General features: G+C 41.3%; 1 protein-coding gene across 3 annotated transcripts in view; it reads left to right on the top strand.

Annotated features, from left to right (window-relative positions):
* The window catches only part of WWTR1 (WW domain containing transcription regulator 1), a 144065-nt gene extending 138034 nt beyond the window's left edge, over positions 1-6031 (top strand). For all 3 annotated transcript variants that reach the window (XM_081569472.1, XM_081569473.1, XM_081569471.1), the window contains exon 7: positions 2609-6031. In XM_081569472.1, coding sequence (XP_081425598.1) covers positions 2609-2793 — 185 coding nt within the window. In that variant the 3' untranslated portion in view covers positions 2794-6031. The remainder of the gene's footprint in view (positions 1-2608) is intronic.
* The last annotated feature ends 14907 nt before the right edge of the window (positions 6032-20938 follow it).

Below are 20938 nucleotides of genomic sequence, written 5' to 3' on the forward strand. Positions count from 1 at the left end.
TTTAAAGGTGATACTCCATTTATAGTTATTGTGAAATATTGGCTATATTCCCCGTGTTGTATAATATGTCCCACTTTTCAAATGAAGAAAACTGTAAAGACCAAAAAGATTACTATGAGGTTGCAAAGTTGCTCCAAGGAGAGATATTTTAAGATTGTTAGCCTTAATGAAGAACCTTAACTAGTCACGCTTTCTGAGGAGAAAAGATAAGAGAATTTTTTAAAGCAGAGAGATTTTATTTGGTTAAAAAAATCAATTCTTGAGTTATTGAAAACATAAAATGGGAAATCAGTCGAGGTGGATATTTCTAACTGGATACGAAGACAAAAGACATCCAGCACTTTAGATCAGGTAATTTTTCAGGGCAGATAATTTTTTTTTTAAGCCTAATTTCCTTCTGTTACAATATATTGGGTAGAAAAAAGATATTTGGATTTTTTTTCTAAACTAACCTTGTTTTTCAGTGTCAGTAACACAACAACCCTGAGGTCATGTTGAACTCGTTTTAATTTTTCAAATGACTGCTTTTTGCAATGCAAGTCCTATAAAATATTCCCAAGAGTCACTGATATTTTATAAGTTTGTAGAAAAGCCATGAAGTTTTGCTACCTCCAAAAATGCAAGTGTGATTATGTTTCCCTCGTCACTATGAAAGAAGTAATTTTTCTCCTTGGAAAATGCATATTATTAAAATGAGTTTTCTCCCATTTTGTCTAGAATAGTGAAATCTCTATACAGGCTTCTTAGGAAGCCTAAAGTACCTGTATGACACAAAAGCTAATTGAATAAGTTTCTTAGAAATGATTCCATGGTGAAAAGCTGGCCATAGTTATCAATGTACCTCAGACTATGAGGTTATATTTTATCCCTTCAGAAAATTGATTGGGGCTGTTGGAATGAACCAGTTGTCCTGATATTATGTAACTAATTAACCATGACTGAGTTCTCTCAGCACAGTCAACAAACATTTATGGTGTTTTTGTATTTGTGTATGTGTTTATGTAAGTGTCTCTGTGGGCTTCCCTGGTAACTCAGTCGGTAAAGAATCTGCCTGCAGTGCAGGAGACGTGGGTTTGATCCCTGAGTTGGTAAGATCCCCTGGAGAAGGAAATGGCAACCCACTCCAGAATCCTTGCCTGGAGAATTCCATGGACAGAGGAGCCTGGCGGGCCACAGTCCATACGGTCACAAAGAGTCAGACATGACTTAGCAACTAAATCACCAAGTGTTTAATTTATGTATGAATGAAGCCCAGAGCCTCATATCATGTGTGGCAAATATGATACGGCACCTATCTCCCAATTTCAGACAAGCGAGTGTGTCTTAGGCCACACAGCTAAAAAGCTCCATCTCCTGACACAATGGTCTGTACGTTTTCTCCTATCCTTCATTCATGAAGGATGTGTTCTTCATGTCATATCCCAGACACTGAACTTTTAACTAGGTTCTGCAGACTTTAGTTCTGTTAGGATATAAATTCTGCCAAAATTGGATTCGAGGAGGTGGTAGTGGCTTAAACAAAATAAAACTGATTTTCCTTGCTACAGACTTCTCAGAACCTACATGCTCCCATGCATTGTGACTCATATGCTTTGTGAGAATTCTCTACTCGATAGTTGTGGGGTATATGTACATGTGTAGTGAGGGGGGCAATCTGCAGAAGCCACTTTCTAAAATACTTCGAACATGATCCCCGGAGTTGTCAATGAAGGTTGTTTTTTAATAACATAGTTGAAAGAACCTCCTCACTACTGCCTTTGAACATAAAGAGGATGATATGGGCAAATTTGAGTTTACAATTAAATTGTTGGATTATAGCTCTGTGATAAGGTTTTTATGACTGTCAGGCCCTCTCTACTCAAACCAGCTCCTTGTGCCGTTGTCATGGGAAGTCAGTGATGGTAGGTCAGATCCACAGTGTCCTCATTTTCTCCTTTCCTGTGTCCCTGGACTTACCCATTCTGGACCATGTCTACCCAGAACAATTAAAGAGTCATCCAGCATCTCTGTGTCTTTTAGGCGTGGGCACCACCAACTCAGTTTCAATAACGTGGTAGCTGAAATTTTGCAAGGAGATGAAATAATTTGCAACCTGCAGCAATAAAATCTTCTGGTGGATTGTGAGCACAGTGGAAATGAAGATGAGAGTTATGTTGACACTTGAACTTGTTCCTCTTTTCAGGAGCCTTAAAAAAGAATTAAATAGGGTTCATCTGTACTATTTTTCTAGATTCCACATATGTGTGTTAATATACGATATTTGTTTTCCTCTTTCTGACTTACTTCACTCTGCAGGAATAGAAACAGACATAGAGGACAAGGGGGCATGGGGAAGGTGGGATGAGTTGGAGGCTGGGATTGACATATATGTATGACCACATGTAAAATAGATAGCTAGTGGGAGCCTGCTGTAGCACAGGGAGCTCAGCTCAGTGCCCTGTGACGACCTAGAAGTGTGGGATGGGGAGTAAGGGAGGTCTAGGAGGAAGTAGAAACTTGTATACATGTAGCTGATTCACTTCATTGTACAGCAGAAACCAACACAACATTGAAAAGCAATTATACTACAATGAAAGAATTAAAATGGTTTCATTCCTTTCCATTACAGGAGAAAACACAGGACAGACACCCATGAACATCAACCCTCAGCAGACCCGTTTTCCTGATTTTCTTGACTGTCTTCCGGGAACAAACGTTGATCTAGGAACTTTGGAATCTGAAGATCTGATCCCCCTCTTCAATGATGTAGAATCCGCTCTGAACAAAAGCGAGCCTTTTCTAACTTGGCTGTAATTAATACCATTGTAGCTTGGATGCAGCCGTGACCTGACATTTCCTGGGCCTCTTGGAAAAAGCGATGGAGCAGAGCAAGACGGCAGGTGAGCTGCCTCCTGCCTCCATCACACATGCTCCCTCCTTTCCTTGTGGCCAGTTTAATAATTGCCTGGATTTGATTGGCAGTCACTTAAGTTAAACATGAATAAACATTCTATTTCTGTTTTCTGCAAGCCTGCATTCCTGTGATGGGTTGTGCAGCGGAATTGATTATGCAGAATTGCTTCTCTGCTTTCCTCTCTGCTACCCCATGACCAAGCTTTATGGGTGTTAGCTGAAATTTATACATCAATTGATTATAAACCATGAAAAACTGATGACCACAGGCAGTGACTTCTGACAGGTGGCTTGGTCCAGGAAATGTACAAAAAACTCGACCTGATTTACAGTTTCAAAAACTGTACTGATGACATTAGTACCAAATGCTTTAAAGAATATTTAACTTGAGCTTTAAAAATCATTGTACTGATAGTAAAATTCTGCTGTTTGGAATACAATGTAGTTTTCAATCCATGCAGGTTCTGATGGCTCCTATTACCTGTATTCACAAAGGCACACACAGTCCTATTGTAGTTTATCCTTCATCATTTTACTGCACAGCATCTAGACAACTAGTCCTTCCAACAGGAGAGTGACAGTGGCATTAGTCGCAGTTCCTACACCAAGATCTCATGAAAGAGAAAGAGACCAGTTTGGTACTAATTATGAACATTTATTAAACAAAAGGTTTTTAAATGACAAGTTGGGTTTTTTTTAAAAAATTGCAGCTTAGAACTTGATGTTTATTTTATGAAGCACTATCATTTGGTGACTGATGACATAGGGCAGCCAGATGTTTCTGATAAATCAGTGGCAACTGTGTTTTTGTCTTTTGAAACTGTCCTGAAAACATCCGGACCACATAGCTTTCAACCTGATGGCACACAATGAGCTGTTGCTTTTAAAATTCTGAAGCCTTGTTGATTTTTCTCCTTTCAAGATTTCTAGGGTTTAAAATAATCTTATCTATGAAGCTGTTCGAAGGATGAAGCAGATCTCTGACTGACGGGTCAAAAAATGCCCCCTGAGGGTGTATGGTGGAGACCCTTAGTGTTTCCGAAGTCACTAAAGTTGATTCCTAGGTGTATTATCCTAATCTTGTTTGCTACAGTTGGTATAGAAAGGCATGAAATATGTACTCAATACCTCTTATGTAACCAAAACCATTTTTTTTTTTTTATTAGCTTTTAAGGACTGAGAGAGAGCATCAGGTTCGCCTGGCATGCACTCTGCCTGTATTGCCAATGAAGTCCTCAATTGTTTAATATTTTGAACTGACATTATTTATAATCTATGAATTTAATATCTTTTTTGAGAGACATTAATAATGCAGGTCTCTGAGAGGAACCTTTCCATTCCCAAAGGGGCTTATTTGCTGGGGATCTGAGATCTATTTTGATCTACCAAAAGACAGACAGGCAGAATACATCTTATCTTGTTGGAATGAAGGTAAGTGTAAAGGTCAGAGATGAAGTAGTAACGTTAGGGAATACAGTGGAAAGGCTACTAGGTGTGAGATGGAAATAGACAAGCTACAGTGCCCCAAAAGCAAGATGAGCAGGAGGTGTGAGGTGCCCCCAAAGAACAAAGCAATGATTTTCTCCTACAACTTTTGTACCAAAAGACTGTTGTAGAAGAAAAGGCGGCTTCAGTGCACTTTATGTGGGAGAAGGAGGCACAGCGCTCGTGTTGCCCTGTCCACACTGATGTTAAGTGAGTAGGCAGACGAGAGCTTAAACCTACGGTTGCTTCCAACACAATGAAGTGACTTTTTTCCCCCAAAGGACCCATGGTTTCTCTTCCTCTGATTCCATCTCTTTCTCAAAACGCTCTGAGAGATGAGGGTAGATGTTTCTGTTGCTACTATATTGAAAGGAGCACTATTTCTTTTTCTCTTCTGTTAGCAATAATTGCAAAAAGCATTGTACATTCTTTCTAAGAAAAAGCAAAAAAAAAAAAAAAGACTCAAAAACAAGGGACCTAGTAAAACTGAGCAGTGTTACTGTATTTTTAAAAAATATTTTTATAGATTCATTTTCAGGTTATCAAACATTAAAGAAACAATTATCCCTCCTTTTTTTAAGTAGTTAAAACATTGATGATTTATAGTATCAATTTTTAGAAATAATTTCCTAGTAAGCTTGTGGCATTAGAAAATACTAGAAGAATTTTTTTTAGTGAAATTAGTTGGAACATTTATTAATGAACATAACAATTATTTTTCCAGAATTAGATACAGACCCTGACTACATGTTTACTAATAAATAAAGCCAGATCTAATTTTTGTTGTTATTTTTAAGGCCATGAAATATGGCCTTTGTTAAAGAACACTAAAGCTAGAAATCTAAACACAACTTTTTAAAGGTTCTTTCCTATTATTATAAGTGTTAAAACCCCTGCAGAATTCATGATAAGGTGCTATTTATACTATATTTCTTATTATAAAATGACTGCCGAATATCATGTCTTTTTTAGTCCTAAATCAATCAGTAGATTTCAACATTTCATTCAGATTAAAAATAATTTCAGAAATCTTTCTTTTAAGGTATTTTCTTTCCCTGATAAAACGCATTTCCTTGAAGTAAATACATTGTCAAGACCTATTTGCAATTCTGTTAAATCTAAGTAATTGTTAGTGTTTCACCATAGAATTTAGGATGTGATATGCCTTTCTTTCGCTGATTATACAATATAAGTAAAAACAAAGTAAAACAGTTAGCGTGCTGGGGGTGCTACTGACTCCAGCTTGGCAGAAAATCTCTCTGGAGAAGAAGGTGATCTGGAGTGAGAGAGTTTTGCTAATGACCGGTGGTGTTCTCATAACAGAATTAGAAAGCAACTTCCAGAAGTGCAACTTTTATGACAAACAAAAGCTGTTAAAAGGAAATTGTAGATTAACTTAATTGGGAAAGTAGGTGATCAACAGAGACCGTTTCCCTAACACACTACATCATTTATGTGTTCATACTTTAACTTTTTAAAAAATTATTTCTACATTTTGTAATATGATATATGTGTGTTTATTTTTAATTCAGATTGCTATGCATACAGAGAGTATGCAGAAAATCAATCAGATCAAACTATTTTACCTGGAGTTTGGTACTGGTTTTTACTTCTCTGATTCTGTATAAGAAAAATAAATACAATTGAATTTCCACTTGGAGCCTTTATCTTGTCATGATTTGTGTGTGTTCTTTTTGCTGAGGGCTTTGGGTGGTACTGGAGGAAGGCTTATGTAACTTTCCTGGCAGACAATGAAAGAAAGAAAATTTTGTAGGCAAACATATTTTTGGCTCAAATGCCTGGTTTTCAATATTCTAAATACCCAGAGTTCTGGTTTCTACTTTATTTGAAGTAACTCACTGAGACTTTAAAAACTATGTGTGTGTGTGTGTGTGTCCTTGTGTTAAGTCACTTCAGTTGTGTATGACTTTTTGCAACCCCATGGACTATAGCCCGCCAGGCTCCTCTGTCCAGGGGATTCTCCAGGCAAGAATACTGGAGTGGGTTGCCCTTTCCTCTTCCAGGGGATCTTCCTGACCCAGGAATTGAACCTGAGTCAGCCCTTCCAACAACCTTGCAGATTTGACTGGAACATCAGGACTATAGTATTTTTCTTTGTTTCTCTGTTATTAACAATATGCTGTGGCTTCTTGGACTTCCCTGGTGACTCAGACGGTAAAGAATGCAATGCGGGAGACCTGCTTCAGTCCCTGGGTTGAGAAGATCCCCTGGAGGAGGCCATAGCAACCCACTCCAGTATTCTTGCTTGGAGAATCCCATGAACAGAGGAGCCTGGAGGGCTACAGAACGTAGGATCACAGTGTCAGACACAACTGAGTGACTAAGCACAACATGACTTCTTGTCAAACCAAAAGCAGTTCATCATTCATTCTTTGACAGTGTATTTCCTCTGTCTTTTGAGCCCTCTGATTCTTGCTGTGGTGACACTTTATGATGTGAAGGTGCTTTTAGTAGCAGAGTGTTTTTAAGCAGAAGCTCTCAGCTGAATAACCAAAGAAGAAATCCTGGTGGAAACAACTTAGCAACAGTCCAGAGTCTAAACCTCATGCATCTTTTTAAAAACTGTATTTCACCATCACTTTTAAGTTAACAGAGGCTCTCTGTTGAAAGTGTTATAAATACCAACATGTATGAAGTAAAAATATGAAAGTTCTCTTTCAAATCTCACACTTTAAAAAATGTTTGTTAGATTATTTTCTCCCCTATAAGCTGGATTTTTTTTTTTTAACAAAAGAGCAATTCTGTGTGAAGTTTTGAAGCTTTCCTTTTTTCTCTGAATAATAATATTACCAATACATATTGAACATTTACTAAGTGCCAGATGCTATACAAAACATTTGATATGAATTATCTAATTTAATCTGCACATCAATACTATTATTTCAATGCTGAACTCATTATACAGATGAAGAAACCGAGGCTTAGAGAGATAAAATAATTTTTATAAGGGTTCATAGTAAGCAAGAAATATATCTAAAAGCTCAAGACTGTCCTTCCATGCCAGTACATGTATATTTTATTATATTTAACAGTAAATAATAGCCTTTTGCTTGGGTGTTCCCTCTTGGTAGTCAGTTGGTCATTTTCAGTTTTTGCCCTTACAAGTAGTACTGAACTTAGCAGTTTGTTCTTTTGATATTTATTTATTTATTTATTTTGGCTGCACTGAGTCTTCCTTGTGGCATGCAGGATCTTTAGTTGCAGCATTTGGGATCTGGTTCCCTGACCAGGGATCTAACCCCGGCCCCCTGCATTGGGTGTGCAAAGTCTCAGCCACTGGACAACTAGTCGCAACAGTTTGTATGAGTATGTCTAGAGGATAAATTCCTTGGAAAGAAATCACTATATGAAAAAATATGTGATCTTAAATCTTGGTAGATTCTGTCAAATATTTTTGAAAATAGGACCATGCCAATTTATACTTCCAAGAACAATGGATGCAAAGGCCTATTTCACCATTGCCAACCTAGAGCTGGATATTGCCTAACTCTTGTTGTTTTTCTTGTTTTTCCAGTTTGAGGCTACAAACATGCAGTCTCAAAAAAAAGAAAGTCAAATTTGATTTGTATGAACATTAACTTTTTTTGTTCCCCCCACCCACATATACATCCCACGAAATGTTCATGAATATATGTGGAATATATGAAGTTCAAAAATTGAATGAAAAATACTTCTTCTATTTCTATCAATAGTATACAAAACAAATTAGCTTCTCTTTCTGATTTTTTCCAGCTTTATTGAGATATAATTGACATCATGTCTAAATGTAAGGTATGCAACATAGTGATTTTAAACATGTATATACTACAAAATGATCACCGCAAGAAGGTTAGTTAACACATGCATCACCTCACACAGTTACAAAATTTTTCTCTGTGTGCAGTAAGAATTTTGACTAACTCTTAAAACTTTGCAAATATGATATATAGAAAATAGCTTACTATGATAGTTCATAATTCTTGAATTAATAGTGAAATTGAATGATCTTTTCATAAGATTATTGTCTATGGTGGGTAATGTCAGTTCTCAACTACCCAGATTATCTTAGATTCCTTTTTTACTGTTTTTGTGAAACGGCAACCCACTCCAGTATTCCTGCCTGGAGAATTCCATGGACAGAGGAGCCTGGTGGGCTACAGTCCATGGGGTCACGAAGAGTCGGACATGACTGAGTGACTAACATTTTCACTTTCACTTTTCACCCCCATGATGGTGTATTTTCACTTCCAAAAGTAACAACTTTTTAAAAGGATTGTTAGGATCACTTTGCCCCCATACACAAGACAGCTGGAAATGCATAGGAATTTACATCCTAGGACATGATTTTGTCCAATGAGAGGTGGGCCTTAACTCACATTCCAGAGTCCCCTGTGGGATCGGGAAGAGACTACCTTCTGTGGGATATTGCCTGAAAGCACATTTCCCATTTCTTCCCCTTTCCAGTGCTGCTTCCCCGACTCTCACCAGTTTCTCCTCTAAATATCCACTTCCTTAATAAATCCTTTTCTTAAACAATGCTCCCTTAGTATACTACCTGTACATGAATCCTTATATCAGGATCTGCTTCTGGAAACCAGACCTAAGTTAGCATCCAGAATACACAGCCAACTCTTGCATATCTATCAGAAAAACAATCCAATGGAAATGTAGGGTAAGGATATGCACTAAAATTTTACAGAATGGAAAACTAGGTGCCAAATAATTTCCCAACCTTGTTACTAATCAGGAAAATGGAAATGAGATAGTAGTAACATAACATTTCACTTATATCAAACTGCAAATTCCAAAAGACTTGTAACACCAAGGGTCAGCTAGGATGTGGAAAAGTGGAAAGGCAGTGTACTGTTGGTAGCAGTGTAAACTGATAAAAGCACTTTGTAACCAGCTGGCAGCCTGGTCTGTTTTGTTGACCACTATATCCCCCAGTCTCTAGAGCAATGTCCAGAACATATGGATGACCAAACAGTAAATATTTGTTGAGTGAATTAATATTTGGCACACTGTATTCCTCAGGAAGTGAGTAGTGTCAGACGGGACACACAGAGAGGAACAGTTGCAAAACAGGGGAGAAGGAACTTCCTAGTCAATTTAGTTGCTTAAACAAATCTGTCAAATCAATCAATGGGGTGACAGCATTGCAGCCAACCACGTTGTTCATGTAGTGGATTGATCTAGCTGGTGAGTAAATCTGATAGGCATTGCAGCCAAACCAGTTGAGAGCTAGGACTTGTACATTTATAGTGTACTCAAGTTTCTTTTATAGTGTACTCAAGTTTCTTTTGGGAGAAGGCAATGGCACCCCACTCCAGTACTCTTGCTTGGAAAATCCCGTGGACGGAGGAGCCTGGTGGGCTGCAGTCCATGGGGTCGTGAGGAGTCGGACATGACTGAGCGACTTCACTTTCACTTTTCACTTTCATGCGTTGGAGAAGGAAATGGCAACCCACTCCAGTGTTCTTGCCTGGAGAATCCCAGGGACGGCGGAGCCTGGTGGGCTGCCGTCTATGGGGTCGCACAGAGTCGGACACGACTGAAGCGACTTAGCAGCAGCAGCAAGTTTCTTTTATTCTTTTTTAAGGATGCAATCTATTAAAAATTCATATATTGGTATTCCCCATGAAAAACTGTGACCACTATATTTTGGGTTTTTCCCTGGGGCACTGTTTTTTGTTTGTTTGTTCTTTTCATTATGATTAAATATTGTGTGACCATCAAAGCTTCTGCAAATGTAATTTACTTGACTTCCACTGAGAGCACATAGGAAAGTTCAGTTCAGTTGCTCAGTCACACCTGACTCTTTGTGACCCCATGGACTGCAACATGCCAGGCTTCCCTGTCCATCACCAACTCCCAGAACTTGCTCAAACTCATGTCCATCGAGTAGGTGATGCCATCCAACCATCTCATACTCTGTCATCCCCTTCTCCTCCTGCCTTCAATGTGAAGGGACCATAGGTGTTAAAAATATGCAGAAACTATGACATCTGCCTTGCTCCCCAGAATAGTTAAATATATGTGATATATTAAAATGAATACAGAATCAAGATCAGAATATTAGGTCATGTTCAGAAGACTTCTGAGATGAGATTCTGATCATTGGTGTGAGATGGGTGTATGAATTCTGGCCTGAAAACAGAATGAATTTATTCCAGGGATGTTTCAGAAGGTCTGGGACACTCAGGTCCTCAAAGAAGAATTCCTTAAAATTTTCTCTGTAATGTCCCCAGATTTCAAGATTTACCGAAACAAGCAACCAACACATTTTACTTTTGCACAGTCTCTGGAGGCTTTAGGAAACTGACCAAAGCTTTAGATGATGTTCACAGGAAGCTGCTCACGCACTCTGTTAATGGCTCATAGATGACTCATAGGTTCTCTGGAGCCCTTCTATTGACCTGAGACTCTGCAACGTTTTCCTATGGGCTATCTTTTGAAATGCTTGTGCTTAGTTGCTCAGTCGTGTCGACTCTTGGAGAACCCATGAACTGTAGCCCACACGGTTCCTCTGTTCATGGGATTTTCCAGGCAAGAATACTGGAATGGATAGCCTTTCCCTTCTCCAGGAGATCTTCCCAACCCAGGGATCGAACCCAGGTTTCCCACATTGCAGGCAGTCTTTACTATCTGAGCCACCAGGGAAGCCCTGGGTCCCCCTCAAATATCTTACCTGGGTAATGATAATCTCTGCTAATCCCATAAATTAATTTTTTCCATTTATAGTTTAATTAGTCACAGTCACCAAACGCTTGCACTCTAGCAAGAGAATCCATTTATGAAATTAGCACAGAGTGAAATAAGAGTTTCAGAGAGTGAGAATAAGTGAAAGATGAAGGGAGAAAGGTGAGTCCAGCACATTCTGTGCAACACCACAGGTCCTGGAGAAGGTGGGTGTGTGAGTTGAGGAAGGGCAGGTGTGGGCAGTCTCCTTTACAAATTTGCCCTGGGCTTTGTTCCCACACCAAGTAAAGAAGGTCAGTGCCATCCCACTATTAATTAACATCATGGCTTCAGCCATGTTTCTAATGTTGTGGAACTTCAGTTTCTTTACATGTAAATCGGGCTGTTACAATTTTTTTAAAAAGGAGGGTTACAATGTGAGAGTGGTGAAGTTCAAGGGAAGTGACTTATGTAGAACATTCAGTAATTCAAAGGTGGTCAATAAATGATCATTTCCCTGTTTTTTTCTGTAAGCTTTTTCCTCTCTTCTTCCCAGGCCACGTTTTTCTCCATAGCACTCACCACCACCTAACAATATAATGTCATTGTCTCTCCCCATTAACCTGTCAGTTCTGTGAGAGAAGATATTTTTGCTTCTTTAGCACTTAGCACCTTAAACAATACCTGGTACACTGTTCAAAGGTATTTTCAAAAATATCTGTTGAATGAATGAATATCTTTATGAGAACTTGTCTTTCACACCACGACCCTTGCTGAGGATGGCACCATCTTTGATTGACTTGTTGGCTTGCACTTCCATGTCTTGAGTTAAATAAGCTTTTGGAAAGTGTTCCTCAATGGGGGAGGTATCAGAGAAAAATTGTATTCTTTAGAAAGATGGCCAAACCTGCCCACTGAGAAATTATCTGCTGTGAGCAGTTGGGCTGAGTTGCCATTAGAGGGCAGCAAATGGCTTTGTCAGGGTGTGACCAGCGCCAAGCGAGGGTGGGGAAGGAGCCAGGCATCGCGGGAGGGGGAACTAGAAGGACATGCAGAGTACTGATATTTTGTTTCTTTCCTTGCATTCGCCTATATATCTCTTGACAGGAAGATCTATAGCTTTTGAAGGAGAATAAAGTTATTTTTAAGAATACTGAAAAAAAAGGAAAAAATAAGACATTCTCAGAGCAAGGTTCATAATGGAGTCAATGGATCACCTGCTTCAGATTACCCTAAAACATCAGAATGGGATGAGAATTTCCCTGAATCTGAATGAGGCTGAGGACTGGGAATCTGCATTTATTTAGCAAACTTCTAAGTCATTCTGGTGCACTCTCAAGTTTGAGAACCACCACACCTGATGAATGTGAACGTGTGCTGTGCTTAGTCATGTCTGACTCTTCGCAGCCCCATGGGCTATAGCCTGCCAGGCTCCTCTGTCCATGGGGATTCTCCAGGCAACAATACTGGAGTGGGTTTTCATGCTCTCCTCCAGGGGATCTTCCCAACCCAGGGATCAAATCCAGGTCTCTTGCACTGCAGGCAGATTCTTTACCGTTTGAGCCATCAGGGAAGCCCAAACGTCTGATGAGTAGTCTCTAAACTTTTCTGTCATGGATCCCCCAAGATATGCATGTTTGCCTGCTCATTTCTTTATAAATTATATACATACATGGCTGTCTTAGGGGCTTCCCAGGTGGCGCTAGCAATAAAGACCCTGCCTGCCAATGCAGGAGACATAAGAGAGTGAGTTTGATCCCTCCATGGGAAAGATCCCCTGGAGGAAGGCGTGGAGAATCCATGGACAGAGGAGCCTGGGGGGCTACAGTCCATAGGGTTGCAAAGAGTCAGACACAACTGAAGTGACCTAACATAGCACAGCACATGGCTGTCCTAGCATATCTTGTACATCATAAAACATTTCACAAAAATAGAAATTTTGGAAGGTTGAAAAGCATACACATTAAGTTTTATAAATGAACTTCTCATGCCACATTTTGGATGAGAGGATAAGGATAATTCATGCTGATGAAAGGTTGTTTAACTGATCTTCAGGCTGATTGTGATGACATAATATTAATTTTCTCAAGTTTAGGGCCCCAACATCAGTGGGCATGAGGCAGCATGATTATCTGTAGAGATTTTATTTCTGCTTCCAAAAAGTCACTGGGGATATTCCCCACACCCACCTTCCCTCTCAGATTCCCATTTGGTGCTGAGGAAAGTTGTCATGGTTACCCTCTTCCCCAACCTGATAGCCTGAATACAACTTCTGGGTGAGAAGCTGAGTGTGAACTGCTCGGTGTGTTGGCATGGTAGCAACACCCAGGCACTTCACACACACACACACACACACACACACACACTCACCCTCTGGGACTACGTTAAGTCTGAACAAATTACAAAATCGTCTGCTATTAAACCTGGCCTACAAAAAGCTTTAAATTCACCCTTAGACTCTAAATTTGGCTCTCCATCTTTTGAGGTTATGGGTCTTTTTGAGAACCTAATGAACTCTATGAAGTTTTTCTCTAGGATGGGAGGGAAAGAAATTTACTCATCTTCCCATAGACACCATTTCAGAGGGTGTGAAAGTTTCTGGAGTTCTCAGAGTGTGGACTCTGAGACAACAGTGTCAGCATTTTCTGGGAATTTACTAGAAATGCTCAACCCGTAAAGCCTACAGAATCAAACTTTTGGTTGGGAATAAGCCCTCCAGGTATTTTTAGTGAATACTCAAGTTTGAAAACACTCCAGCCTATTGGTTCTCAAACATGCCTCCTTATGAGACTCTCCTGGTGAGTTAAAAAAAAAAAAGATAGAGAGAAAGCACTGATTCATGGGCATCAATCCGCTTTAATTAAATCAGTATCTCTGGAGGTGAGGCCTGGACATTGGGATTTTTTTTTTCCTTTTCTTAAAATTTTTATTGTTTTTTTAACTTTTTATTTTGTATTGGGGTATAGCCAATTAACAAACAATGGTTTATTAAAAATATATATGTATTTATTTAATTTGGCTGTGCTGGGTCTTAGTTGTGGCATGCAAACTCTTAGCTCTGCATGTGGGATCTAGTTCCCTGACCATGGATTGAACCTGGGTCCCATGCATTGGGAATGCAGCGTTTTAGCCACTGGACCACCAGGGAAAAGTGAAAGTGAAAGTCACTCAGCCATATCCGACTCTGAGACCCCATGGACTATAGAGTCCATGGAATTCTCCAGGCCAGAATCCTGGAGTGGGTAGCCTTTCCCTTCTCCAGGGGATCCTCCCAATCCAGGAATTGAACCCAGGTCTCCTGTATTGCAGGTGGATTCTTTACCAGCTGAGCCACACAAGGGAAGCCCAAGAATACTGGAGTGGGTAGCCTATCCCTTCTCCAGGGGATCTTCCTGACCCAGGAATCAAACTGAGGTCTCCTGCATTGCAGGCAGATTCCTTACCAATTGAGCTATCAGGGAAACCCGGACCACCAGGGAAGTCCCCAACAAACAATGTTGTGACAGTTTCAGGTGGACAGTGAGGTGACCCAGCCAGATATACTCATGTATCCATTCTCCCCCAAAACTTCCCTCCCATCCAGGCTGCCACATAACATTGAGCAGAGTTCCATGTGCTATACGGTAGGTCCTTGTTGATTATCCATTTTAAATATAGCAGTGTGTACATGTCCATCCCAAACTCCCTAAATATCCCATCCCCCATCCTTCCTCCAGTAACAATAAGGTCATTCGTGGAATTTGGGATTTTAAAAAATTCTCCAAAAGAGTTGGAGATTTTATTTTCTTGGTGTCCAAAATCACTGGGGACAGTGACTGCAGCCATGAAATTAAAAGATGCTTGCTCCTTGGAAGGAAAAGTATGACAAACCTGGACAATGTATTAAAAAGCAGAGACATCACTTTGCTGACAAAGGTCCGTATAGTCAAAGCTATGGTTTTTCCGGTAGTCGTGTATGGATGTGAGAGTTGGACCATTAAGAAGGCTGAGTACTGAAGAACTGATGCTTTTCAACTGTGGTGTTGGAGAAGACCCTTGAGATTTGGACAGCAAGGAGATCAAACCAGTCAATCCTAAGGAAATCAAATCATTGGAAAAGACCCTGATGCTGGGAAAGATTGAGGGCAGGAGGAGAAGGGAGCAACAGAGGATGAAGTGGTTGAGTGGCTTCACCAGCTCAATGGACATGAGTGTGAGCAAATCCGGGAGATAGGAAGGACAGGGAAGCCTGGTACCCTGCAGTCCATGGGGTTGTGAAAAGAAGGACACGATTTAGTGACTAAAGAACAACAGCCAAAGAAGTTAAGCTCTGTAAACCCAGATTATAACAAGCCAGACTATTTCTGACAACCCCAAACTAGAGCACACTAGTTCCTTTTAGAAAGGAACCTGGAAAGGTCTGATTTATCGCTTTCACTTACCAGTGAGGAAACTAAGGCCTGGAGACTGAGGAGCTTTCCCAAGACCGCACAGTTACCGAGAGTCTCAGGCAGCCATCAGCTCTCCATGGGTCTCTGTTCCAGGAATGGCCGCACACTGGAACAGCGAACCCAGGCGCTCCTGAGGAAGCCTGGACACGAAGATGCACATGTTCAGCAGTGGCCCAGATCTCAGCATTTTCTGAAGCAGATCTTTGATATCAGCTTCGAGTGTTTTTTCCTCTTTGGCTCGCTATCTGTGGTGCCCACTGCTCATTTGCATTCAACTCAGCTCATGTTTTGTTGGGAATGAGCTTAACCTGTGCCTGGCTGGTGGGAAGCAGCGGGCTGTAGTGCAGGGACGGGGCGGTCCTGGTGTTGACACGTGGGGGTGCCGAGCAGGAGAGCTTGGTCCTGGTCAGGGGAACCTCAGGGTTGGAGCCCGGTGTCCTGGGTTTAATGCCAGTGCTGCCGTGACCTTCTGTGACCTTGGGGCTTGTGCTTATTCTCTTCATGCCTCAGTTTCCTCACTCCTCACTCAAGGGTGATAATATCACAACTACCTCCGATGAGCAGGTTGTAACTATTAAATCAGTTTGATGCCCATCAAGACCTATGTCCACACCAGAGCGCATGCTCTGCAAATGTTCACTCTTAGTTGGTGCCAGGCCTGGGGGCAGATTGCTTAGGATCCTGCCTTTCTTTTGTCTTTCCTTTCTTTTGTTCTTTTCTATTCCCTCCTTTTTCCCTTTTCTTTTTGCTTCCTTTCTTTCTTCTTCTTTTTTAACCCTGAGGGTTATAGAATTCTGCTTGAGCATTCCAGCTTCTTCCACACTGAGAGAAGAAAACCATTAAATAGGAATAATTGAGAAATAAAACACACAGGAGTGAGCAACCAGGGGGACTCTGTGAGTGGATGTCTGTATACAGGTGCTTTGAAAGATTATATGAAAATAATGACTCTGATTATCATGGTTTAATTGATAGTTTTCACTAATTCAGTTTAGAATGAAATAGTGAGCAGTATAAACTGTGACTATTTATTTAAAATTTTTTGATTCATTTATTTTAAAAAATTTATTTATTTGGCTGTGCTGGGTATTTATTTGGGTGGGTCTTAGTTGTGACCAGAGGTATCTTTAGTTGTAACATGCAAACTCTTAGTGTGGAATTCAGTCCCTTGACCAGAGGTCAAACCCCTGCATTGGGAGTATGGAGTCTTAGCCACTGAACCACCAGGGAAGTTCCCATGACTTAAAAAAAATAACAATATTTTAGTATTTTCAGTTTTACAGTGGAACTTTAGCATGACAAAGCATCCCTTCCTAGGTGTTTTTAGAAGAGTTAGGAGGTTAAAGAGCTCAGTGGCTGAGAGTGTAGAGACTCTCACCCTGAAATAGTCAAACTCTCTGGGCTTAGGTCCTGCATTTCCTACTTGCTTTTTATGAGGTTCTGGGGAATTTATTTGTTTGTATTTTTCTAAGCTTCACTTTAGTATCATACAAAATGGGCTAATTGTAGTTTCTTTATCATAGAGTTGTATCAAATAAACAAACCCAGACTTAGAAAGGGGGAAACTATTCAAAAGGACTACTGCAATGGGAGAATCTCCAATCTCAGAAATATGTAGGCATCTCAAAAATAAATTAAAAAGGCCTTTCCTTTATGGGAGGGGTAAGCAGACCTTTGTCGCAATTGGAAGCTGGGTAAGCAAGGGTGCATGATGGCTGAGGTCTGACAGTAACAGTGTCTGACTGGGTCAGCCCATTTCCCAGATAAGCTGAAGAAGGAACGCTGTAGTGCTTGCTCAGGTTTGGAAGCGAGCAGAGTTCATGGTCCTGTGGGGAGGAGAAGAGCTTCATTAAAGCTCAGTCAAGACAAAGCAGTGGGTAAGCTATGGGCAGTTGTGAACGCTTGATCAGTTGTTTGGAAGATTAAGTAAATTCTCCATGTATATCACTTGCCAAGATTTCTGGGTATATATGAATGCCAAGTTATTTTTTTCTTTTTTTTTTGTTACAAATGCTTGTCTCTAAAATGCTTGAGAGTAGCTTTTTCTTTCCTTTGAGGAGGATAATTTTAGTCATGGCACCATAACCAGGGTAACAGCCCATTCAGTGAGTATTTATTGGGTTGGCCAAAAAGTTCATTTGGGTTTTTCCATAACAGCCCACAGAAAAATCCACACAAACTTTTTGGCCAAGCCAATACTACATTTCAGGCCCAGTGCTGGGAAGAGGCACAAACACTAAGACAGAGTTTCTGAGTTCGAGGAGTTCTCAGTCCAGAGGAAAAGAAGGAAGTGTTGTGTGATATAACCTGCAAAGGGCCATCATTCTCATATATGCGGGATGTCATGGGAGAATATGGAGAGGTTGTGACTTAGCTGGAGGTACAGTGATGTAGGAGGAACAAGATGAGAACTGAGTTGAGTCTTGAAGAAGAAGCTGTTACCCTGATGAATAACAGGGAGAGAGTGTTCCCAGGCAGGAAGAACACAACGTATAAAGCCAGGGTTTCAAAGAGTGTGTGGGGTGCCCAGGACATCAGGCAGTTACTGAATCCCTGAGTTTCGGGCAGAGCAAAGACAGAAGCCAGTGAGAATTAGGTGATGGAAGCCATAGAAATGGCATGCTCAGTTGTGTCCCACTCTTTGTGACCCTGTGGACTGTAGTCCTCCAGGCTCCTCTGTCTATGGGATTCTCCAGGCAAGAATACTGGAGTGGGTTGCCATTCCTTTCTCCAGGGGACCTTCCCGACCCAGGGATCGAACCTACATCTCTTACCTCTCCTGCATTGGCAGGTGGGTGCTTTACAGTAGCGCACCTGGGAAGCATAGATAGGGCAGGGGCATGCTAAACTTTGTGTTTAGGACATGTTGCGGCTCACTCCTACATTTCTGTGTCTGCCTGAAATAGATGATGACTGTAAAAAAAATTTTTTAAAAAACCATTCCCTTCTCCCAACTAAGACAAAGATTTCAGGACAAGCCTGTATGGAAGGACTGGGAGAGTTCAGCTTAGAAATGTTGCTTTGAGATACCAATGAGAAATTCAAACACAGACATTTAGCAGGCAGGGCAGTGGTCTGGACTGGAGAAAAAGACGTGGAGGTCATGAGCATTGTCATGAAACCACAGCAGTGAAGATCACCTGGGAGCATATTTCGATCAAGAAAAGCAATGCTCAAGGGCTTTCCTGGTGGCTCAGTGGTAAAGAATCTGCCTGCCACTGCAGGAGACAAGGGTTTGATCCCTGATCAAGGAAGATCCACATGCTATGGAGCCACTAAGCCCGTGTGCCACAACTATTGAGTCTGTGCTCTAGGTCCCAGGGGCTACAACTACTGAGCCCACACACCACAACTACTGAAGCCCTCTCACCCTAGAGTGTGTGCTCCGCAACAAGAGAAGCCACTGCAATGAGAAGCCCACTCACAGCACCTAGAGCGTAGTCCCCTCTTGTCACAACTAGAGAAAAGCCCTCGAGCTGCAAGGAAAACTCAGCACAGTGAAAAAAGAATAATAATAATAATAAAAGCAGTGCTCTGAAGTCAGAATGTTTAAGGAGCAGCGTATCTCCTTTTCAATGTCTGTATGTTACTTGATGATGGGCCAACCCTTGTTTATGGACTTATGAGAGGATTCAAGCAGTCACCGAGCACACTGTGTGTGTAAACACTGCGTTGGTTTCCAGGAGAAAGCGCTGTGGCTCTTTTCCTCAAGCAGCAGATGAGTGATTCTCGACATGGGTGAATTCGCCCCCTCCCAACTCCCCCCGGGGACACTTACCAACGTCTGGGGATATTTTTGGTTGTCACAACTGAGAAGGAGAGGTTGTTACTAGCATCTGGTCAGTAGAAGCCAAAGATGCTGCCAGACTTCCTATAGTGCTGCACCGGACAGCTCTCCTCATACCAGACAAAGAATCATCTCACCCAAACATCTCATGAGTGGAGGCTGAGAAGCCCTGATCTACACTAAGAAATAGGACATGTACACTGGTGGTCCTCAGCCTTTTTTGGCACCAGGGACGTTTCGTAGAAGACAATTTTTTCACAAACCAGGGGGCCAGGGATGGTTTCAGGATGATTCAAGCTCATTACAATTATTGAGCACTTTATTTCTAATCTAATGCCACCGCTGATCTGATAGGAGGTATTGGTCTGAAGCCTGGAGACTGGGAATGCCTGATATACACAGTCAAGGAAGTAAAAAAAAAAAAAAATTCCCTCCTCCCATCTGAGTGTGGTGGCTTTGTAATGTGTCAGCATGGCTAGGGCAAACTACATGCCCCAAAGTTGTGTTTCCCAATAGGGTGGACCACAAGAGCGATTCCTGCCATCCCTGGAGGGCAGACAGGAGGCAGCAGCACATTGGGGTTCCTGCACGTTGTCGTTGACACAAGGCAGCAACTGGGTCTACATCTGCTCACCCCTCCTGGCATCTTCAGCTTTTCTGACCCCTGGGTCCACCATACCCAGTGTGTTTATCTTCCCTGGTTCCAGCTTCCACACGACACCGTTCCGCTGAAGCCAGAGGCAATGAGAACTGCCACGGGTTTCAGCGCCTCCTCCGGGGCTTCAGCTCATGCTGTGGGTTCCAGCTTGTTCACGCCCTCTCACCCCTTACATCCATCTTCCCTTGCAGATTCTGCCCTGTGGACTTCAAGCCCCGGCATTAGAACCTGAGACAACAGCTGGAAACAGTGGTCCCCAATCGTTTTCACATCAGGGGCTCGCTTTGTGGAAGACAACTTTTCCACGGGCCAAGATAGGTAGGGGTAGCTTCAGGATGATTCAGGAGCATTACATTCATTGTGTGGTTTATTTCTCTTATTTTTACATCAGCTCCATCTCAGATCATCAGGCATTAGATCCTGGAGGTTGGGGACCCTTGATCTATCAGAGAATGCTTACCTAGCTCCCACAATTAGTAAAGGAAAATCCTTGTAATTTATACACACAGAGATCTTTAATCTCTGATTGAACCATGACTGACATGTGTTAATTGGACATCAACCAATTGGTATTTTTAACGCAGGACAAAGTAATTTTAAAGAAAGGCAGACTTTTTTCTTTCCTGGGGCCAATCTCAATGGTTCTCTTCCATGAATTTTTCTAAACCCTGGTCCTATTCTTTCCTTTTTGCTCATCCTCCTCCTCATCTTTCATCTGTTCTTTCTTTTTCTTTATTTGTTCTACTTCACCTTTTAGATGAATATCCTCCGTAGATATCTCTGTCACCTTTAGAGTTTAGCATGTACTCTGTTAATTAATATTCATCAGTAAAGTGTGAGCTCCAGACAAGCTCACGGGGTCTCACTCATTGTCATCCTTGATGCCCACCAGCCTGTGATCTCAATCAATGGTTGCTCAAAGAGGCTGGATTTTAGCATCACCTGGTGAGCTTGAAACACTATAGAATGGAAAAAAAAGACAAACTTTCATGCCTCATGCCTAGATTT

Source organism: Giraffa tippelskirchi, chromosome 2 (genome assembly GCF_054371585.1).
Source record: "Giraffa tippelskirchi isolate mGirTip1 chromosome 2, T2T-mGirTip1v1.2.pri, whole genome shotgun sequence".
NCBI lineage: Eukaryota > Metazoa > Chordata > Mammalia > Artiodactyla > Giraffidae > Giraffa > Giraffa tippelskirchi.